The sequence below is a fragment of the Aspergillus puulaauensis genome, chromosome 1 (genome assembly GCF_016861865.1).
Source record: "Aspergillus puulaauensis MK2 DNA, chromosome 1, nearly complete sequence".
In the NCBI taxonomy this organism is placed as follows: Eukaryota; Fungi; Ascomycota; class Eurotiomycetes; order Eurotiales; family Aspergillaceae; genus Aspergillus; species Aspergillus puulaauensis.
The window spans coordinates 1,134,185-1,155,526 of record NC_054857.1 but is presented as its reverse complement, the minus strand read 5'-3'; the positions used below and the strand labels follow the sequence as shown (position 1 = coordinate 1,155,526).

The following is a 21,342-nucleotide window of genomic DNA, read 5'->3' as shown; positions in this document are numbered from 1 at the left end:
CCATCGCCGACTCGCCTGTAGATCCTGAAACCGCCTAAATCCATGCGGTAACCCGGGGAATATATAGACCCTTGTCGGTACACTAGGTATAAGGTCAGTGATGGCCCGGCCAAAAACACTACTCATAAGAGTGTATTTACCCATTATCTGTCAACTTGTCCACATATAACAGTGCTTCGTCCCTCAGAGGATCCATCCCAGCAACAACGACGGCCGTCTTGGGTAGGCCTTTGAGCTTCTGGTTCGGCGCCAATGGGGGACACAAAAGCCTGTCTGCGAAACAGGAATCCGGGGCATCTAGAAGATCCACGAACATCTCCAGCTGCTTTCGCGGAAGGTTGGGGGCGTGTATATTTTGCACGTAGCTGGAGATGTCTGGCGACTTCAGAAGGTGAAAAGGGTAAGTCTTTGTAGGTATGAGCCACGGAATCATCAGCAGTTGGCCGATAATGCACAGCCCCTGGTCAACAGGGAGCTTTGCTTCCTGTGCGCGCAGTACAACAGAGGCTGCAAGTCCGCCGCCGGAAGATATCCCGCCGACGACCACCCTGTTCGAGTCGCCACCCAGGGAACAAATATTTCTCGTCAGCCAGAGAAACGCGTCCCAGGCGTCATTCTGTGGAGTGGGATATTTGAAATGCGGTGTGTGGCGATAGCTCGCATGGACCACGATTAGAGGGGAAGAGGCCGATGCGATGAGGCGGCTGCAAGTCGCATTTTCTGTATCAATGCCTCCGAAAAGGTAGCCACCGCCGTGGAAGAAAAGATATACGGGGAGAGGCGTGGAATCGGCGATATCATCCCTTGGCCTGTAGATTCGAGCGGATATGGTAGAGTTATCGCGCGTTGGGATTTCGGTGTCGTCCCAGCTGACTTTTTCCGCAAGCCCTGGGAACATCAGCAAAAAGAGTCCGGATTTTATAGCTGATGAGGGCTTCGCATGTGCAGCAAACAAAAGACTAGGGGCTTTCCACAAAGCCCGTGAAAACGTACCCTCGCTTTCCAGTTCTATCCTTGAAGCACTTGCTCGGAGGGAGTTTCTTGCCAATCGGTAGTTTTCTGGACTTTCCCCTGCATTTAGGCCTACTGGGGGCACCACGGCCGTCTGAGTAAATGCTTCCCAGTCGGGATTAGGTCCCTGGTATTGAGAATAATCTGCCATGGTTGTACAATGATTCAAGTCTACCGGATGGGATCGAGGACAAAACATAGTGTCAAATACACTGCAAGCAGCAGAATGCGGCAAAGTGACATGCAAAGTGCCCGGCAAAGAATCCGGCACAGTTACCGGTCATTGCCGACGCAGCCTTGCGCTCGGACATTACCCAGCGTCATTTACGAAGGAAGAAGTCTGGCGGTGCGAGCGCGACAGCCCCGGACAGCAACGCTGACTCGAAAGACAGCGCCCCCAAATTGAGAGGGGACCTTTTCAGCGTGGCGAGCCGTCGTAACGATCAAGTCCGTGCCGATGAAGGTGATGCTTGTAGCAAGTGGACAAGGGAGATTGACTACCCCGATGACATGGCCCACGGGGGATATACGGATGACCTTACCCCCAAAGAACAGCGCACTCCATAGACAGTCTTCCACATCTATCGCGAGTCCATCCGGCAGACCGTCGCCCTCGTTGTGGAAGAAGACCCGTCTATTGGAAATCTGGGCCGTGTCGGGCTCGAAATCAAACGCGTAGATATCCTTCGACTCTGATTCTGTAATGTACATGGTGTCGTCCGCGATGTTCCAGGCGATCCCATTAGGGATTGCAAGCTCTCGATGAAGGGCGCTGTGTGCCTGTCCATCCACGTGGAGTCGAAATAAAGAGCCCTCGTATCTTGGCCAGTGGTCCACGATATGGGTGTCGTTCATCGAGCTCGCCCAAAGCCGTCCGCGCGAGTCAACGGCGCCATCATTCATCCGCATTCTGGTTCAAGAGAGGTGTTAGAAACGCATTGAGCGTCGACAGCATAGAGCCGCCCACCTAGCTTCCATTTCAGGTGCCTGATACACTCGTTGGAGCCACTCCATCTTCCCAGTCTTCCTGTCAACCGTCGCGAACCCGTATTTTGCAGCTGCTAGCAATTCGTCACGAACGCCTTCGATGTCTACCGTTACGCCAACGTGGCATTCTGTCTTGATCGTCCTCAGTGAGACAGGGCTTGTGCTCATGTCGACGAAGTGGATTTCTTTTTCATTCATGTCTAGGAACCGAAGCTCCTGGGATTCTTCGTTGTATGCTGGACCCTCCCCTAACTGGCACCTAATTTCAAGGAAGGGCTGCCAGCGTGTCAGATTGCTGTAGCACAGTGCATGGAGACTTTGCTACTTACCTCGGAAACCGTCCAGACCTCGATTTCTGTCATTGTAGCGATGCAGATATGGTTCCCAGTTGACATGCGTTTAGAGTTTGTTGCTTGCTGATCCTATCTATACGTTGGCATTACAGAAGTAGGTTCGCCTTGTGGTCTGCTTGATGCGCTAGCTTAATATACGACCAGCATGTAAAGATGACTGCTTGATACTAAATCAATTGGGGGGGCCCCTTTGAGACCAGCGCCCCATATTCCGGCTGCAAACAGCTCAGAGTTCGGCAACGGCGGCCCATCATTGTTATTTCCCTATGGGCCTTGTTCTTTCACGACTGCAGCAGCTCGGCCTCTGGTGTAGATGCTGTCCACAGCCGAGTTTTGCCGTTGACACGTTCGTAGCTCCCGACTAGCAGGCCCATTGCCGGAGGCGGCACTGTAGCTATCTGGGTACTGACACAGACGAATTCAGCTAACCCAGGATTAATCTGTATGATAGCACCAGTATGAAACTAGAACTTGCCGGAAGCAGATTTGCCGCTCAAGACCAGAGGTCGCCATTGAATTTAGTGAGATATTGTTATATGTGCAACGTTCGCAACTCCAAAGTGCCATACCATTCACAGTTACCGAGTCCAGTCTCTCATACGCGCTTTAAGCTTTTGACATCGCATATTATGTACGAAGACCTTCGAGGTAAAGTTGTCCTCCTCACCGGGATTGGCCAAACGGGGGATCCGACAATGTGGGGGAATGGAGCCGCGACGGCCAAGGTCTTCGCCTGTGAAGCAGGGGCCAAAGTCTTTGGTTGTGACTTGCACATCACCGCTGCCAACCATACCAAGAAACGTCTCGAGGACGAGGACGGTGGGGGAACCTGCGACGTGATGGCGGCAGACGTAACCAACGCGGCCCAGGTGAAGGGCTTTGTGCAGGCTTGCATGGAAAAACACGATATGAGTTCCAAGAGCAGTCCCTTGCAGTCCGAAGATATTGCTGACAGCACATTTTGCCTTTGTTTTCTTCTAGGTCGCATTGATATTCTTGTCAACAAGTAAGTCAGCAGACGTCATTCTTCCATTTTGTCATGTCTCGGAGCAGGGGGAGGTCCGTCCCACTAGATATCCCACTGTACGAGAATGCTAATCAGCGGACCAGCGTCGGTCGATCCGAACCTGGGGGCCCGGCGGAAATCGATGAGCCAACGTGGGACAAACAAACGGATATTCATCTGAAGTCGGTGTACCTGACGTGTCATGAGGTCCTTCCGATCATGGAAAAACAAGCCTCTGGGGTCATTATCAACATCTCTTCCGTGGCAGGACTGCGCTATATCGGCAAACCCCAGGTTGCATATGCCGCGTCAAAGGCAGCCATCAACCAATTCACCAAGACCACTGCAGTTCTGTACGCCAGAAAGGGAGTGCGGTTGAACACAGTGGTGCCGGGCCTGATGCACACGCCGCTAATTGGCTATCTTGCGGGAAAGTATGCAGGTGGAGACTTGCAGGGGCTTATCGAAAAGAGGAATCATCAAGTTCCAATGGGAATTATGGGAGATGGCTTTGATGTAGCGAACACTGTAGCCTTCCTAGCGTCAGAGAAGGCCAGATATATTGTCGGACAAAAGATCGTAGTGGATGGAGGTATTACCTCGACCACGCCTTGATGGATAATGCAGATGATGATAATACGTGTGTAGCGCTAGAAGGGGAATACAAGGATGCCTTTCTATACTTTATAGGTAGTTATATACCTGTAAGACAAACAGCTTTGTGAGAACATCAGGCAAACCCACTGTGGTTGGTTAACCACCCCAAATCTTGTTAGTCAACGAAATAAATAACAGGTTACTAGACACGGATTTACCAGTAATAATCATTGAAATGATTTCAACCTGACAGCCAGGTAGAATGCGCCTTTCAGGCATTGTTACACGATGCATCTGCATTTACTCTGGCCACGCCAATCAGGATTGCTGGAAAGGGACTTGATCAAGACTGCCTCGCTGTGTAACATGCATCAATTTTCCAATAGCACCAATCTATCTCAGCCAGCCACGTCCAGCCAGCCCCGATACTGTGCAGCCCAGGGTGTCAAAACCCCTCCCGCCGCGTAGATAAAGTCTGGGTGCCTCTGCGGACCAGATCCAGAATCCCCAACTTCCAGACATACTTTACTTGACAAAGGCTCTCGTACTTCTACAAATACATACCGCACTGACATATAACATGGCAGGTGAATCGCAGGCAAGCCCCAGTGAACGCTTCCTCATTCCCCCTTACCCCGAGAATGTTGGAACCCAGCAAGGAGAACCCCTCAGCTTCAGCAAGCTTCAGCCCCTAAAGGCCCACTCTCCTGATGGGGGCACAGGGCCCGCTGCGCATTGCGTTCCATCGTACCGGGCGTGTCTTGACCTTTAACCAGGTCGTGAACAACAACTGGGCCCGGGAGCTTCGGTACGGTTTCCCTGAGGATCTGGTGGCTGGAAAGGAAGTGGCGCTCGAGATTTCCTACAGCGAGGGGGTTTTTACCGTCACGTTCAAAGATATGGGTGTGCGGCCGGGAAACAAAATAAGGGCGAGCTGAAGGTCGAGGCCCTATCTCAGGGTTTTAAGAGAGAGTAAGAATAGTATTTAGTATACTAATTCTTTACTTCAATTATAGCTCGCAGGCGGTGTTATATTAAGCTAGTTAAATTATTAATAATCTTTTACTTAATCTTCTGTTATAAATAAAGAAGAGAATAATGGAAATTCGACACAGACTATACGTCTGCTCTTCCTACAGGCTACACATAATCCATCAGCCGCCACGTTCTTTACATGCTGGCTTATGGTGATTTACTATATAGTTTATTATAATGCTCCTGATAGGAAGATCAAGTCGAAAGTAGTTAATAAAAGTATTAGAATATTAACTACATACCCGAAGAATAGAATTTAAAGTCTATTAGATTAAGATATTAAGAGAGATGTAATTATCCACTGGCTGGTTCTCTAAGCGCAAGTCCCCTTACGGGCAAATGACGCTGTGATCCCCATTAAGAAGCCTCTCCCCCCAAGCCATTACCGCTGTATGGACTTCCGGCCCCTTTCCCCGCAATCTCCCCGCGTTTCCAGGATGCGCAATTAGGCTAGTCGAGTTGGTTAGTCTGGAAGCCACTCATCAATGCAAACTGCGACTCGGAATTTCCATCTTTCTCTCGTGTCCCCCTAGTCCGCATCGGAATCCTGCGCCGCACGCCCACAAAATGACTTCGATGCCTTCTGTCCCGGATTGGACCATTGGAACAGTCTTGCCATCCATGAAGGAGGCCCGTGAAGTGTTTCGTCCCCTGCTCCGCCGCAACGGCTGCCCTTACCGCGTTGCAAAGGCCAACGACAAGCAGTACTATCTTGTCTGTCGAACCGATCCAAGCTGCCCCTTCAACGTGCGCATCTCCAAAAGCCGTGCAGGGCAACACCAAGGCAAAGTCGTTGTTCGGAACTACCAGCCTCAGCACCACTGTCGGCCTCCCATGGCTGCGGAGCGTTCGCCCGGAATTCCAATCCATGGTCGGCAGCCATCCGATACGGCTGTCTCTGTAAATGATATGGCTCCAGAGGCTTGGGCGCCCCACTCACCACAGAGAAGTTTGCCCAGTACGCGGAGGACGACGGCGTGCAATGAGTGTAAACAACACAAGGTAAGATGCGAGTCTGCACGGGCTGTGCCCTATCCACTGACTCCGACGCTGCCAGCTGAGGTGCGATCTAAAGGAAAGAGAGAATGAGGATACAACGGCCTGTTCTCGCTGTCAGAGGCTCGGGCTGCAGTGCAAGCTGGAATTTGGTTTCCAGCGAAGCTCAAAACGAAGGTAAGTAGCACAAAGCCACACTTGTGTCCCAAGGGAGGTGTACAGGATGGTTGATTGACTCTGCGTCCGGTAGAGCGACTTCTAGCCTAGAGCAGGAAGTGCGGGAGCTCAGGCGACGTGTTGCGCAGTATGAATCAAATGCTCCAGCAGGACTTCTGTCCACTGGGCCCAGCCCTCGCGGTCCGGAGACGTTTGCACGGACGGCCGTGTCCCATAGTAGCATTGAAGGGGTTCGGGTTCCCGGTGTGACTACTCGGCCCGTCATCGATCACGATCACGATCAGACTTGTTCGACGCCGTTAGTGGTGGCTCCACAGCCTAGGAAATTGGCAGGCATCGAACTGTCCGTAGCGGACATCGAGGAGCTCTTTCAGCTGTGGGTATTCTCCTACGAGGCTTACGTTGCTGACAGTTCGCGCAGATATTTCAGCTGCTATCACCCATTCCTCCCGTTTCTGAAGCAAGAGAGGTCTCCGCATGCTTACTATGAGGCCTCGGAACTATTGTTCTGGTCGGTCATCGCAGCCGCAGCGCATCGCTCACAGAGCCTGCCCTGCCTTCTTCCTAGGCTGGCAGAAGACATGATGGAGCTATTGTGGACCACCATCCGGTCAATCCCGTACTCCCTGCATGTAATTCAGAGTCTGGTTATCATTTGCGCCTGGCCGTTTCCCACTAGTAGCAGCACGGCGGATCCCACATACACCCTTGCTGGGACGATGCTCCATCTTGCGTTCCAGATGGGACTGCATTGCGCCTCCAGTGCTGAGGACTTCACCAAGGGGCGTCTGAATCTGAGCGCTGATCAGCGTCGAGAGTGGGTAGCGACATGGCAGGCGTGCAATATCGTCGCACATAGGTGGGCATCAACGCCAACAGTTCTCGCGCAGACAAAGGCTGACTGCCTGCAGTGTCAGTGTTGGATGCGGGCTTCCGGCGACGGTCCAAGTACATGACCAGACTTTACCGAAAGCTGTTCCCTGGGACTCTGCGCTGTGGTCCCATCTCCGGATTGAGCAGTATCGCCAACGAGTGTCCTTGGCCCTTGCACCAAACGCTATGGTATCGCGTGCACACTCACTAGACCACGGCCGGTTGGCGGCTTATCGCCTGCTCAACTTGGCCTACCTGGATCTCGAACAAGAAATCATTGCCGTCGCCCCATCATGTACTGGTTGGCCCCCTATCTCCGTATTTTTGTTAGATGTTATGCTGATGATGGACAGCTAGGACTCAGATATACCTGTCGGCAGCACGCCTTCACCTTCATTCCTTCTATCTATTGGACGATCCGAGTGTCGAAAGGTACACAGACCGCATCGGGACTTTGTACCAATCAGCCTATGATTTCCTTGCACAGAGCCTTGCGATAGACCAGGAAGGCGAAGCAGCCTCTTTTCACTACTGGCCCTTCTTCTGCTACCAGATGTTTGTCAGTGCTTCTTGCATTATACTCCGAGTTCTGAAAAACGGGCACTTCGACGCCGTAGTGGATGTCGACTCTGGAAGGGCTTTGCTCAACTCAGCCATTCTAGCACTACGGAAAATGTCCGTTGCCAACAATGACCTGCCCGCGAGACTGAGCGACGTGATTGCGTTTCTTTACTCGCAACGGGGCATCCGTGGCGTTCCTGGAGACCCTCCCCACAGTCTCCGTCCTCGCGTACTCAATCGCCTAAGCACGAGCATTGTCTACGACTCACTATGGGAGTGGCGAGAACATTTTCGAGTTAGCCAGGGCACCGACGCAAACACGGCTGCAGAGCTGGCAGTTCCTGTCGGCGGGGATCAAGTGAATCTAGACTTTGAACCGCTCGGACTCGCTGACGCTTTCGCCTTTGAGTGGCCTGATATCGATCTCGACATGCCTCTGTAGAAAATCCGATGGTATTTTATCATAGACGCTGTGAGCAGGAATATATTGATTAACTTCATCTAAATACGACAAGCATGAAAAGAATGCCCGTAACGTAACAGCGCTCCTATACCTTGCTATACAGGCTCCCTCCCGCAATGGCATCAAGAGCAGCCGCCTCCTCCAAACCAACGACACTAAACAGCTTCTTGGGGGTAAAGTCGGGATCGATCCCCGTGCTCCCCCTCTCCTTGATGCGCCGATAAGTCGCCCGGATAGCCTCGTAAGCAGGCGCCATCGCGGCAAAGGGAAAGATAATGATTCGGAACCCAAGCTCCCTCGCCTGCTGCGGCGTCCACGAAGGGGTCGCGCCATTCTCGACCATATTCAGCAGCATCGGTGTCGGTGCCAGTAGCTTACACACCTCTCGAGCCTCACGCTCGCCGGTCACCCCCTCCAAAAAGCCAACATCGGCCCCCGCCCTAACAGCAGCTTGCAGCCTCGCCACTGCCTCGTCAAACCCATGCGTCTGCAACGCGTCCGTCCGCGCGATGATCACAATCCCAGACCCCAGCTGCTTCCTCGCCGTCACTGCAGCCGTAATCCGGGCCTCAAACACCTCCAACGGAACCACCTGCTTCCCGCCTAGATGGCCGCACCGCTTCGTCTGGATCTGGTCTTCAATGTGGAGCCCTGCGATGCCGGACCGTGTATACTGTGCCACCGTCCGGGCAACCATATTAGGTCCGCCGTAGCCCGTGTCCGCGTCCGCGATGAGCGGTGTCCCTGTGTCCAGGTTCGCGATCATTTCGCCGTGCTCGCGCATGTCATTCAGCGAGGCGAAGCCGAGGTCTGGCTGGCCTAGTTTGGAGGCGCAGGTGCCCGCTCCAGTCTTTCGATTATTAGCAGTTTGTCTAGTAAGTCTTTACGGGTCGGGGGAGTGGGTGGGGGTGTTGAGTGTTCTTCGGAGTGAGAGAGTGGTGCGTACCATGTAGAGACAGTCAAAGCCGACCTGAAGGGCTATTCTGGCGCTGAAGCCGTCGTAGACGCCTGGGACTACGAGAACATCCTTCTCCTCCACAAGTTGCCTGAGCCGTGATGTGGCAGGAATTGGCGCATGTTTTGTCGTTCCGTTGGTGCTCATATTGAATCGATTGTTGGATGGGATGATCTGGTTGCCGTTATGCTGTTCGAAGTATGGGACGGAAATAAACGTCTTAACCTCTCTATATGTACACGACTAACTCTGCAGATATGGCCACAGTCTCTCCGATTCGCATGGCTTCCTGTCCGATCGGATGTCCTCCGCAGCATCGGATGGCTCTCTGTCTATCGATCGGCCACAAAAGAGCCTATCGACGTCTAAACAACTAAAATAGATTCCGGTAGCCATGAGCACGAGTAAATCGATCCCATTCCGGGGACCCCGCATGAGTGCCTGCTGGTGTGGAGGCGATCGGCTCTCTCTCGTGGTTATATATTTGGCCCAGAATCAGTGCAAAAAAGACATCGTTTCTTTACTCTCAATTCGTGGTACATTCTCGCACCTCCTGATCCACCCAGAATGCCTGAACAGTGTCTTCAAGACTCCAAACAGCAGGTTGACGCTGAAAAGGTTGACCATGCAGACCTTGTATCACCCGAGTGGAAGAAAACCGAGAAAAGCCTTGTCCGCAAGCTGGATATGACTCTCATCCCTGTTGTTTGGGTGCTCTACATGTTCAACTATCTCGACCGGAATAACATCGCGTACGCTGAGCCAGCCTCTCCCGATTAACCTGCTTCTAATGGTGTGCGTTTCAGCCAGGCACGGCTCAATAATATCGAGAGGGACCTTGGCCTTGAGGGCACGGATTTCAATGTGGCAGTTTCGGTTCTCAATATTGGGTACGTAGACTCTGCGATCTCATTGCAGCCGAACACTGGCTAACGCGAGCAGATACATGCTTGCCCAGCTACCCTCGAACATGATCCTCACCCGCGTGCGGCCGAGCATTTATCTGCCGTGCTGTGTGATGCTGTGGTCCTGCGTCTCGGCTGCCACGGCTGGGGTAAACAACTTCGCTGGCTTAATCGCCGTTCGATTCTTCCTTGGAATTGTGGAAGCTCCCTTTTTCCCTGGGGTAGGGTTCCATCTCCCATCCATCAAGGAAGGACAGTTCATAGCCTGACGCTGCATTACAGGCCTTTTACCTTCTCTCCTGTTGGTACACGAGAAAAGAGCTCGCCTTACGTACCGCCGTCCTATACTCAGGCCTTATTCTTGCTACCGCGTTTTCTGGCTTGATTGCAGCGGGGATTTTTGCAGGCCTCGACGGCGTACACGGTCTTGCAGGGTGGCAATGGATGTTTATAATCGAAGGAGCAGGAAGCTTCTTTGCAGCGCTGATCGCAATTGGTCTGCTGCCAGATTACATCGACTCAACTTCAGGAAGCGGACGATGGCTTCTAACCCCCAGGGAGCGCGACGTTGCAGCAGCGCGAATTGCCGCGGACAGGGTGTCTGATTCTGAAGCCGATAGATCGGTGTGGTACGGCGTGTTGCTTGCTATAAAGGATTTCAGGACTTGGATTTTTGTACGCCCCAACAGCCTTGACACGAAAGAGCAGGTGCTGACCATATGCAGTTCCTCATGCTCTGCAGCAACCACACAGCGTACGGCTTCAACAACTTCTTCCCTAGCATCGTGCAAGGCCTCAACCTGGGCTCGAAAACCGTGACCCTTGTCCTGACCGCACCCCCCTACCTCGTCGGCGCCGTTGTGTCCTTCTTAGTCGCCTTCTCCTCGGACCGCCACAACGAGCGCGGCTTCCATATCTCAGTCCCCATGCTTGTCGCCATTGTCGGCTTCGTAATCTCTGCAGCAACCCTCAGCGTTCCCGCACGCTACTTCGCGTCCTTCCTGTATGCGTCCGGCGCATTCGCCGCAAACGCGATGGTCTACTCCTGGGCGGCGTCAGTGCTGAGCCAAACCCCCGAGAAGCGGGCCGCTGCGACGGCGATTATCAATCTGCTCGCGCAATTCGGGAACATCTGGAGTCCGTATTTCTTTCGGGAGCAGGATGAGCCACGGTATATTCTGGCGATGATCCTCATGATGGCGTTTTCCGGGTTGAGTGTTTGTTGTGCGTTGACGATGAAGATGGTGCTCAAGAAGCAGAATGCGAAGATGAGGGCTGACGCGGAGGAGACTGGGACGAGGAGCGTTACTTTATATACTGTTTGAGGGTTTCGAGCCGCAAACGCTGTTCACAGATTGGGATTGGATGAATACCAGCAGCCCTATATATAATAAAAATACACCAGCGGATAAAAAGTGTAAGGAGAAATTCTTATAAATAAAAGATTACGCTAGAGAAGCCTAGGGCCCTTCTTTTGTATTAATACTATAAATAATTAGCCCGGCCTGCCGATTACTACGACAGATGCTACAGAAGTATCCCATTTCGCGAGTCGAGCACGGACAGGAACCGGAACCACCGCTACTATCGGTTGGACAGTCGCCTGTATCAAGTTGTGCTGTATTGACGGCCTAAAGGATCTACAGCCAATGTTCTATCTAAAAGCCACGGTAACATTTACACAGCAATCTGACCGGGCCTAAGCTTGTCGGAATCCATCACCTCGGGAATCTTGATGGTAGGCCCGCGCCAGGTTCACCCGGGACGAGCGTTCAGCATCCGCCGTGTACTTGCTGATTTGCTCCGGGGTCATCTCTGGCATCATCGTCTCAAGCTTGTCGACGATCCGCTGCAATCCCTCCTTCGCCTTTGTGCGAATTAGCTCAACGTCCTGTCCAACCAGCTGGCCTTCGCGTTTCCTGATAACGCCGTTGACGAGAACCGTGTCGACATCTGCGGGAGTGGAATGCAGAACAGCGGTGGCAAGGGGGAACGCCGAGGGACTGAGAAAGCGCTTGTTCGAGAGGAAGACGATATCGGCGCGCTTTCCGGGTGTGAGTGTGCCAATCTGGTCGCCTAGCCCAACCGCATCGGCGCCGTTGCGTGTGCCCCAGATTAAGGCATCCCGGCAGGTATATTCCAGATTCATCGGCACCTGTCGACGGTTGTGGGAGGCTTCGTTGTCTAGGCATCGCTGTGTCTGCAATGCTAGACGCATCTGAGAGAGCAGATCGGGGGCGACGGCAGCGGCGGTATCAATACTGAGCGATGGCTGGATGCCGTGCTCTAGACATGCCCGAATCGGTGGAATGCCCATGCCCATTTGCATATCGGTTTCCATCGCAATTGCGATTTTACCCTGGCTTTGCGCCACAAGTGCCATCTGGCGATCGGTGAGGTTTGTGCAGTGGATATAAACATGGCCCGGCAGCATCAGGTTGTTGTCGGCAAGCTCGTCAATTCCAGTGGTTATGCATGAGTTTTTAAGTGCGCATGAATGAGAGCAGCACAGCATCCGGTGCTGATGCGCATATTCGATCTCCCTGGCCGTGAGTTCAAAAGGAACTGCACCGAGCAAGCTGAGCTGCAATGCAACCTTGACCAAGCTTTCACTAAACGAGTTTGCCGCATGCATCTCGCTGAGGTGGCCCAGGCGAGCGTTCCAAGCGTCATTTCCAGTCGGTACCCCGTCGTACTCCAGATCACACATGCCGTAGGCATAAAATGCCCGGATGCCGGAGTCTTTCAACCCTTGTAACTCCGCCTCCGCATGCTCTCTCGAATGGAAGGATTCGCAAGTATCGATGATCGTTGTGACGCCACTATCAAGTGCCTCGAGCGCGCCAACAAGCGCAGAAAGGTGCATGTCTTCGACTCCAGTGGCGGGCAGCCACCTCATGTAAGTGTTGGATAGAAAATGCATCAATGCCTGGTCTGCCCCAATTCCGCGCGTCAAAGACATGGAAGCATGGCGATGAGTGTCCACCATCCCAGGGATTACCACGCCGTCGGTTGTGTCAATGATCTCAGCCCCCGTAGCTTCAAAGTCTCCCACTTTACCAACCGCCTTGATAGTGCCATCTTCAACCAACACCGCACCGCTGGGGAAGTCTCCGAGCGAATCGTCCAGAGTAGCCACATATCCTCCGGTCAAAAGGAACTTTCCCGTCATTTGTAAGACAAGACTTGATGGGAAGGTATGAAGAACTGGAATTCGGCCGCTGAGGGGTGTTGAATGAGTTCGTATGGTTGATCCTCTGTCTTCACACACTTCAAGCTCTCTTTATACTCCTCGCTGAATGGACCACCATCCGGAACGTTGATAGACCCGAGAATCGCCAAGCCCAGTTGCTCCTCTGCAGTGAGACATTCGAGATGGGGCGGGCTGTGATGATCACTTTGCTATGGTGGGTTTATTCCTACTGGACAATGAGCTGACCCCACGGCACCACTGCGGATTCACCCGTCCAACGCTTACCGAATTCTGCTTCGGTATGATAGGAAGAGCCGGCTGTTTCGGAACGACGAAGAGGCGAGACAAATACCAATCTGGTGGGTTTTTCGCTATTGGCTACCCACCGGATTGTGGAGTCTCTGGTGCAGAGTGCGAGGGAAGGGCATGGCCGTACGGAGCAGGAAGAAGAGTAGAAAAGGCCGCGATATGCCGCGAGGACAGGGAGATATCGGGGAGTCAGTCCAGCCCAGAGCCTTGAAGATGTCTCAGTCTTAGTCTGTAATATATACCTGTGGTGTAGTCCGCCTCAGCATTACTAGAGTAACGGCACCCTCTGCTCAACTAGTAATGCCCCCTTTTAGGTGCCACTCTTGCGGGGCTGGATTCACCTCCAGCAGCCATCAACGTCGCCATGAGACGTCGCGTGAGTCCCGTCCCTATACCTGTACACATGGTATCTGATGCTCTGCCAGACGACCCCAACCAGAAACCCTTCCCTTGCGGCTTCGCCGGATGTTCTCGGGAATTCCTCCGTCGGTCAGTCATCTGCCGAATACCAGTGTTGTTACTAGCATGCAAGACCTAACTTATAACTAGCTACAGCGACACCGCACTCCGCCACGCCAAAACCTGCGCCCACAGAGACAACCAACCCCGTCACCGCGCTAGAGTAAAGGGAAAGCCGCGATCAAGCTGTGGCTCGTGTGCTGTAAGAAAGACCGCTTGTGATGGGAATTGCCCCTGCGGCTCGTGCGTGGCGAGAGGATGCCCTGATGCAGCCCGCTGTAGCTATAGTAGAGTGGTAGTTTCAGCTTCGTCTTCGTCCTTCTCCACAGGTCCATCGAAGCCTTTTCCTCAAGGTCGAGGTCAGCGGGATCATTCGCATTCTCGTTCTCCAAGGCACGACAACGAGGTGGCAGTCTCGGACGACTTGCTCATGGCGACAATCCCGTTCCTCGTCAACTACTACGGCATCAACAGATCATGCTCGAATCTCTACCTGGCTCTTGAAATGGGGAGGCCGGTGCGTGACCTATCAATATCTCCTGGGTGTGCTCCGAGTCCGGTATATCCTTACGGGGGCAACAACAACACCAACACCCCAGAATCGAGCCCAGAGGTATTGGCCGATTTCACTGCCCGCGGTGCGGAAATACTGGAGAGTCTTAGAATCACCGCCACTACATGCTCTTTATCGTCATCTTCCAGCAGCACAACCACGGCCAGCACGGCGCTTGAAACCGCTGCCACAGCAGGCATCTTCTCAGGCGCCAGCATCGACCGGCTCGCACAGTCCTACATCTACCACCTGCAACGCCATTTCCCGTTCGTGCACCGTCCTACGTTCCGTGTCGCGGCTGCGTCAATACCGCTCTTGCTGGCCATGATACTGGCCGGGTGTGTGGTAGATGCAACATATGAATCACCACTGCCTGTGCCGTCGGATCGCGCGACGTCGGTTGCTTCTAGCTTACAGCTCGCCGTGGACTGCTTTGATCTCGCTGAGGATTTAATTTTTAGGCTGCCGTTGTTGAACCTGAAGGATCTGGCTAAGAGCCACATTCACAGTCACAGCCAAACCGCAGCGATCGAAACCGATACACTCATGGCGGCCATCATCATCGTCAGCCTGCAGATTGGGCGCAACGACAGCGCGATTCGCCGCAGGCTGCGCCGTCTGCGCCTCCCTGCCTTGGCGGACGCGGCCAGGGCCCTGGGCCTTTTCGGGGTTGCCCATCGCGATCCCGGTACTCGGGATGAGGATCAATGGCTAGGCTGGGACTCAACCCGGCTTCAAAAGGAGATAAGCATCAGGTAAGTCCGCTGTTGGATTGGGTTGAAGAAAGGGAAACCATGGTTGATTGATACCCATACTGACGAATACTGACTCAGGCTTGCCACCTCGATCTTTCTCCTGGACTGTCAGCTTACTGGGTGCACCTGCGTGACCCCGTATATCGCCGTTGAAGAACTCACAAGAGGCCTCCCGTGCAGCGAGAGCAGTTTCATAATGAAGACTGGGTTCCCCACAGCGCCCTCGCCATTAGAGGACCCATCCAGCATTGCCGACATTCCCGTCTCCTTGCCCACCGTGACGCTGGTCGAGACAATCCGCATCCTCGTGGCAGAGACAGAGGCACCTTCAGGATCAGAATCCAGCTTCTGGCTGCAGCTTCAGAGTATTAGCGTCCTAGGACTGTTCACAGTCGTGGCCGGTATGTTCTCCCACCCCAATATCCACGCGGTCCCAAAACAATCATGACCTCGCGCATATTGCATCGCACGCTAACCCATTCCATTCCGTTGCCAGGCATATACTGTCTAATCTTCACTGACATCCGAGCCGGTCGGCTCGCGACCCGAGATACACATAAACGAGCGATGTTTCACCACGTCTTGGACAGGTGGCGGCTGCTGTGGAAGGACCTGCTGTGGCGCTCGGAGATCCATGGGCTCGACCTGGTTGGGTACGTGGGCTGCGCCGAGGAAATCTGGCTGTTGTCCAGGGTGCTCTTGCAATTGGGGCCGACGGATGTACGAGACATGCATAGTTCGGTGGCAGAGGGAGAGCACGACGACAAAGGTGAGCTGGCGCTGACGCTGGCAGTCCCGCTGTGTGAAATAAGGAGGATACTTACCGGGGATCGGGGTTGATTGCAGAAGAAGGGGCCACTGGGCATGTCACTCTGTCCCATCCCGGCCAGGTGAGGCTAATCCCGACTGGCCAGGCTGCTATAAATCTCGGATATTGAGATCTTATTTCAGGATTTTAAAAAAGACTAAGAATAGTATTTATATACTTAAAGAAGCCACCACCTAAATTCAATAAATAAATAAAAAACAAAAACATACAACAGCTGGGATTCGCATGTGGTCACCCACCATACTACTAACCAGCCGGCGTGTGGCTTAAGTACGGCTGAGCGGACGGGAAGCCCTGTTTTCCACACCCTGTGGTCGTATGTACTGGCTGTAACTAAGTAGTGGAATATAGTTAGCTAATTAACAGACCATGTCGTACACTGTTGAGCTCGTTCTTGATCAGCGGAGAGATATAGTATGATGCGCTGTTACGCACCTTAAATCTAGCCCATCAGATCGTATTCTGAGTGATCCAATCGGATGCACTCAGCGGATCATTATTGACATCAGGGCGACCATTCGAGCTCTGCTCACAGTAGTTGTAGTAACCTATAAGGCCCACCAGTTCACCGGCTTCGCTAATAACCGGACCTCCTTGGTCACGGTCACAGGATCCCTGTTGCTTCTCGGGGGCAGCATCACAATTCATGTTTCCAGTCACCGGGTTGACATCTGACCACACTGGGTTGCAGTCATCGGCGGAGATGAATGTTGAATCCAACCGTTGCAACACTCGAGCATTCTCGGTCGACAGCTTGCCAGTCAGTCCCCAGCCATAAAGGCTAACAGGGGCCCCTGTTATTGTCGCTTGCTCGGAAATTGCTACGGGTTCGATATCCGCGACCGAGGACGCCAGATGGAGAATGGCGAAGTCAGAATCCCGGGTATTCCTGTTGTAGTTGGGATGTTGGATGACTTTCACCACCTGGATCAACCTGCCCCCGGCAGCGTGCTCGAGACTGCCAACTCGGACCTTCAGCGACGACGCTGAGGATCCGTCGGCACATCCAGCGGTGGTGAGAACGGTGTTCGAGCTAATCAGCGAGCCGGCGCAGATATAAGAGTCGCCAAACACGGTGCTCGATATGACCGCTGCTGTGAAAGGCGCAGCGTTCGCAGACGCGTCACTTCCTCCCACAATTGCATCCACAGACTGGGTCAATAGGGGGAGGAAGTACAGTAGATTGCCGAGTACTTTGACGGGCTTCATATTGGGGATTTTGACCAGCAAGGTACAGGAAACTCGGTGTGCAGGTAATAACTTTCTGGAGATGGGGGCGCTTTATAAAGACTGCACCACGTAGAAATATGCAGCAAGGCTGATAATCGGTACCTGGATGTGGGACTTGATCTCCAGATGGGTCGATCTATTTAATATTTATGCTGATCTCACGCCGATCAAGGTATGTCAGCTTTGAAATCTCGGTGTAACCATCCCTGTTTGTGAAGGGATTGTTGTGATGCATCCTACGGTAGCTAATAGGCCAACCAAGCTCTCCTGTCAGAAGAACCTTATGCTCCGTAGTTGGTTGAGACACCGAGGATCTCCGAGGCTGACAACACTTGATCGGCAGGGAGAGAAAGTACTCGAGCTCTAGGAACTGACCTAGCCAGTAAGATACTGCTCCATATCTTGACAACTGGCTGATTCATTACCTCGTGGTTATCCTCTAAAGATGTAAACCCCAACCTTGTGTATCAATTAAAAGAGTAGGTCACCGGGGCAGATCTGCTCACTCCTTTTTGTGACACGGATAATGCCCTATATCATATCTCGTCTAGTGTCAACCCGGATTCCGAAAATGTTATTCGGCACTTTGTTCCCTTCTCCCGATAGTTTCTCTGGAATAGAAGAGATGTTTTCTAAGGTTTATATTTCGGGCTATAAAAAGGCATTCCATATACCATGTACAACAGCGCAATCCGGAAGGTCCGGGACGGTACAGTATGATAAATGGTGTCACCACTACACTCTTTCATTATTATTGAGGCTACCATACAAAGATAACTATCCGAATGGATCTGACCTTCAGGTGCAGAAGGCATCTTGTTTTGCCTGATCGAGGGGTTTGGAGCCACGGTCGATCTGCGGTTTATATTGAGCCCCGGCCTCTGAGTAGCTTGTCTTGTACTCAGCGGTTTCTTCCTGATTCAGGAAATGCGCCGGTGAGGTCTTCCTGCAAATTCCCAGAGTTTCCAAGTGGACCATAGCAATCTTGCAAGCCAGGATCCAAGTCAACTACCATTAAGTCCGCTAGTCTCATGATCAATAATATTGAAGATACCTTATGAAAGAAGGGAAAGCATGAGAGCATGGAGACAACGTGTAAGATTTAAAGACCTAGAGTTGAACTTCTTAACATAGACTGACTATTCTACCCTTGTTTCAACCACATCCATCCCTCTTCTTTTCAAATTGGACTTAATAATCATCATCATCATCATCATCAGCTTGAGCCAGGGTGTTAGTATAAACCACCATTCCATTTCAATTGAGCTCACACAACTCACGAAAAAAGGCAAATTGGCATACAGCGCCGGTCCCATCCTTATGCTTTGGGTCACAAACATCAGGTTCGCCACAATAGTAAAGCGCCTCAATGTTTTCACCATCAACACAGTTGAATATGACGTTCATCCAGTCTTCGCTTCTGGCATCAGGCGGCAAATCTTTATTTTTTTGCGCTGCAGATAGGACCTGTTCCTTGCGGTACCCTGTTGTTACATTCCAGGCAGTAAGTACGGCATTCTTTCTTCACTGCAAAAGTAAGTGCGAACAGCTATGTGAAGGGTGCTTACCTAGCTGGTCTGTTAGGCCATTACCGCAGTATTTCTCATTTGTTTTGCATGCAGCAAAGACACCTGGGAGAACGAGGGAGAGAGGCAGAATAACAAAAGAAGGCTTCATATTGGGCGTTTCAACTCAAAGGCTTCAACGGTAATGATAATGGAGAAGGGTTAAGTTGATAATTTCCTCCAGGCTGGCACTTGGAGCGGTATTTATATTGCACATACCGCAATTCTTCCTCCGAGCTTCCTTCGTTCCCAAACTGTGGATCAGATCTCGGAGGTCACAGATCCACTTTGGGGAATTCAATATAGCCCCTCATAGTATGAAATATGTACAGGGAAGAATGCTCTGTCTGGTAGGCCTTCCGAACAAATCCGAGAGTCCATCGGTGTTGGACGGAATGATTCAATCAAGGCTCACGCGCTTGTAATATCTTGGTGATTCCGCTTGTCCGTCGGACCTTGGTGATGTTCGAACGACTGTCCCAGGTCACTATGCATATCGCCCTGGCTTGCTAAGTTCCACTCCCAAAGCGGCATCAAATTATCAATGCTGGGTCGGCCGATCGATCCGTCGATCGATCAATAGTTTGAGCGAGAGTGGACACCAATTGGCCTCAGTTTACTGGCTTATTTATGAGAGTGCAAGGGACCCCTTGCCGTGCTGAGGCTCGAAAATGAAACCGCAGCAAGGAGTGTTACAAGTTTGTAATATTAAACATGAATGCCTATCCCTGCTTCCCCAACCACGGGCGCCCAACATGGACCGGAAGTGTCGACTGGTGCTACTGCTACCGAGACTGCATGTTTTGCGGATTACTACTTCGCTGTTGGTCCTTGAAGCTGTGACCCTTTTATCCTTGTCCCATTGTTGTGTAGAGAGCCAATTGTTTCAGGACAGCCTATCATATATTATCATAATAGGGTTTGAAAGAGCATCTCTTGTTTGCTGTACAGGAGGCAAGTCTAAAGGGTGAGGTTAAACTGAATTCAAACTACTCTCTCAGTCTAATAGTGCTTTAATCACTGACACAGAAAATTAGAGTGGCATAACATAGGGCTTCAGGCCTCTGGGCAGTTATCCAGCTTAATATCACAAAGTCATGATCCATTGCCTCTGGATAATGATAATTCAATGGGCAGTGCTCAAGATTAGCTACTTATCTAAGTTGCGTAATAGTAAAGCAGCCTTGTCCTAAGCTTACGGGGCCACCAATCAAGGCTTCCTCTTGTTCAAACAATTCATGGCGGTGCCCACCCGATCATCCCGAACCCGCCCCCGAGAGACGCCTCGAACCGCAAAGGAGCACGGATTCTTGTATGGACCCTTGCACGTGGTCCGATGGCAGGTGGGCTGGTTGTGGGAGGCCGGATCGTAAGTAAGGCGTCCCAAAGACCCATCAAGACCCGGACACAGCCCCTATAGATGGGTCCGAAGCAGATCAAAACAAATGATGATGATATCAGGTTACAGTGACCATTGAAATGGTGGGCAGCATAAGGTCGATCATTCAGCATCGCCTCTTTCAACTTGTTGGGGGCCGTTGAAGATGAAGTATAGAAACGGAGCAAAGTCTGCATCCTCACTCAAATCATCACTCCTTATCCTCTCAATCATCCTCCAAACCAAACTGCCAAAAAATGGTCGCGCTTCCTATTTCCAAGTTTCTCTTCCTGAGCAGTGCCCTTTTCGCCTCCACTTACGCCTTGAAGCTCAACGCCGTCTGGGCCTCTGGAGACTGGTCAGCCATCGGCCCTCCCGGTGGACAAGGAAGCAACGGCCACACCGACGGCTTCTCTCTCGTCAATGAAGCCGGTGAGACTGTCTGGAGCGAGTCTTACCCGGACGGCTATACAGCCTGCGGCGGCGGGTATGGCCACACCTTCGCTCTGACCGGTGGGTGTTTCCTTGAGGGAACCGAGTACCATTTCAATTGCTGGAGCAAATCGATCCAGCCGTCCAAGTGCTCCATCAGGAACAAGGATGGAAGCAACATCGCCCTTGCGGATGGCCAGTCTAGCACCCATTTCATCGGTATTGCGCTGGGTATAGATGGGTACTGCGGTACCTCCTGGGACTTGGGCGATGTTGATTGCCCTGCCGACACGCAAGGCTTCAAAGCTACTTACCTTGGTGATGACCCAGGACTATAGGGCTGGTTTATCTGATTTCTTAACTCGGAAAGCACATCTTTCCTGTCAAATGCTAGACTGGTTGGTCTTGGTGGAATGTGTACTTGTTTCTGTAGATATATCACTTTACATAGACAGCTACAAATAAAATGAATTGCTTGAATCGTGAGATATACCATTGACGAAACAGTTATCAACCACCTTTGTTACATCCATCTGCGACTTTCGTGCCCGGAGAGGCCATCACAGGCTGTGTAAAGGTATTAACTTAATTCACTGGCTGGAAAGCCACTGCAATGCCTGGGAAATCCTATTCAAGGGCTGGCTATATCTTAAGGGCCTTGAATGTCCCCGGGGAAGAAAACAAAAGAGTCAATAGTTCCATCTTTAGCTGCATATAAAT

At 52.1% G+C, this 21,342-nt stretch overlaps 12 protein-coding genes across 12 annotated transcripts; 5 read left to right on the top strand and 7 right to left on the bottom strand.

Annotated features, from left to right (window-relative positions):
• Window positions 1-136: 136 nt before the first annotated feature.
• Window positions 137-1,162, bottom strand: APUU_10510S (uncharacterized protein; the record flags this gene model as incomplete). The annotated part of the gene is made up of 2 exons (XM_041701597.1): window positions 137-888; window positions 994-1,162. The coding sequence occupies 2 exons, from the start codon at window positions 1,160-1,162 to the stop codon at window positions 137-139; spliced, it is 921 nt and encodes a 306-aa protein (XP_041549876.1).
• A 173-nt stretch (window positions 1,163-1,335) lies between these two features.
• Window positions 1,336-2,360, bottom strand: APUU_10509S (SMP-30/gluconolactonase/LRE family protein; the record flags this gene model as incomplete). The annotated part of the gene is made up of 3 exons (XM_041701585.1): window positions 1,336-1,921; window positions 1,979-2,274; window positions 2,328-2,360. 3 exons carry the CDS (start codon window positions 2,358-2,360, stop codon window positions 1,336-1,338), a joined length of 915 nt encoding a protein of 304 aa, XP_041549875.1.
• A 620-nt stretch (window positions 2,361-2,980) lies between these two features.
• On the top strand, window positions 2,981-3,972 carry APUU_10508A (SDR family NAD(P)-dependent oxidoreductase; the record flags this gene model as incomplete). Its single annotated transcript, XM_041701574.1, has 2 exons — window positions 2,981-3,357; window positions 3,462-3,972. The coding sequence occupies 2 exons, from the start codon at window positions 2,981-2,983 to the stop codon at window positions 3,970-3,972; spliced, it is 888 nt and encodes a 295-aa protein (XP_041549874.1).
• A 1,584-nt stretch (window positions 3,973-5,556) lies between these two features.
• Window positions 5,557-8,038, top strand: APUU_10507A (uncharacterized protein; the record flags this gene model as incomplete). The annotated part of the gene is made up of 5 exons (XM_041701563.1): window positions 5,557-5,991; window positions 6,047-6,162; window positions 6,236-7,021; window positions 7,074-7,336; window positions 7,389-8,038. 5 exons carry the CDS (start codon window positions 5,557-5,559, stop codon window positions 8,036-8,038), a joined length of 2,250 nt encoding a protein of 749 aa, XP_041549873.1.
• Window positions 8,039-8,144: 106 nt separating this feature from the next.
• APUU_10506S (isocitrate lyase/PEP mutase family protein) lies at window positions 8,145-9,161 on the bottom strand (the record flags this gene model as incomplete). Its single annotated transcript, XM_041701552.1, has 2 exons — window positions 8,145-8,909; window positions 9,006-9,161. The coding sequence occupies 2 exons, from the start codon at window positions 9,159-9,161 to the stop codon at window positions 8,145-8,147; spliced, it is 921 nt and encodes a 306-aa protein (XP_041549872.1).
• Window positions 9,162-9,581: 420 nt separating this feature from the next.
• On the top strand, window positions 9,582-11,244 carry APUU_10505A (uncharacterized protein; the record flags this gene model as incomplete). Its single annotated transcript, XM_041701541.1, has 5 exons — window positions 9,582-9,766; window positions 9,821-9,904; window positions 9,957-10,140; window positions 10,202-10,594; window positions 10,645-11,244. The coding sequence occupies 5 exons, from the start codon at window positions 9,582-9,584 to the stop codon at window positions 11,242-11,244; spliced, it is 1,446 nt and encodes a 481-aa protein (XP_041549871.1).
• A 374-nt stretch (window positions 11,245-11,618) lies between these two features.
• Window positions 11,619-13,091, bottom strand: APUU_10504S (uncharacterized protein; the record flags this gene model as incomplete). The annotated part of the gene is made up of 1 exon (XM_041701530.1): window positions 11,619-13,091. The coding sequence occupies one exon, from the start codon at window positions 13,089-13,091 to the stop codon at window positions 11,619-11,621; it is 1,473 nt and encodes a 490-aa protein (XP_041549870.1).
• A 1,219-nt stretch (window positions 13,092-14,310) lies between these two features.
• On the top strand, window positions 14,311-15,636 carry APUU_10503A (fungal specific transcription factor domain-containing protein; the record flags this gene model as incomplete). Its single annotated transcript, XM_041701519.1, has 2 exons — window positions 14,311-15,188; window positions 15,267-15,636. The coding sequence occupies 2 exons, from the start codon at window positions 14,311-14,313 to the stop codon at window positions 15,634-15,636; spliced, it is 1,248 nt and encodes a 415-aa protein (XP_041549869.1).
• Window positions 15,637-15,695: 59 nt separating this feature from the next.
• Window positions 15,696-15,923, bottom strand: APUU_10502S (uncharacterized protein; the record flags this gene model as incomplete). Its single annotated transcript, XM_041701508.1, has 1 exon — window positions 15,696-15,923. One exon carries the CDS (start codon window positions 15,921-15,923, stop codon window positions 15,696-15,698), a length of 228 nt encoding a protein of 75 aa, XP_041549868.1.
• Window positions 15,924-16,467: 544 nt separating this feature from the next.
• On the bottom strand, window positions 16,468-17,226 carry APUU_10501S (S1 family serine peptidase; the record flags this gene model as incomplete). The annotated part of the gene is made up of 1 exon (XM_041701497.1): window positions 16,468-17,226. The coding sequence occupies one exon, from the start codon at window positions 17,224-17,226 to the stop codon at window positions 16,468-16,470; it is 759 nt and encodes a 252-aa protein (XP_041549867.1).
• Window positions 17,227-18,438: 1,212 nt separating this feature from the next.
• Window positions 18,439-18,924, bottom strand: APUU_10500S (uncharacterized protein; the record flags this gene model as incomplete). Its single annotated transcript, XM_041701486.1, has 3 exons — window positions 18,439-18,467; window positions 18,528-18,731; window positions 18,816-18,924. The coding sequence occupies 3 exons, from the start codon at window positions 18,922-18,924 to the stop codon at window positions 18,439-18,441; spliced, it is 342 nt and encodes a 113-aa protein (XP_041549866.1).
• Window positions 18,925-20,447: 1,523 nt separating this feature from the next.
• APUU_10499A (uncharacterized protein) lies at window positions 20,448-20,960 on the top strand (the record flags this gene model as incomplete). The annotated part of the gene is made up of 1 exon (XM_041701473.1): window positions 20,448-20,960. One exon carries the CDS (start codon window positions 20,448-20,450, stop codon window positions 20,958-20,960), a length of 513 nt encoding a protein of 170 aa, XP_041549865.1.
• Window positions 20,961-21,342: the final 382 nt, after the last annotated feature.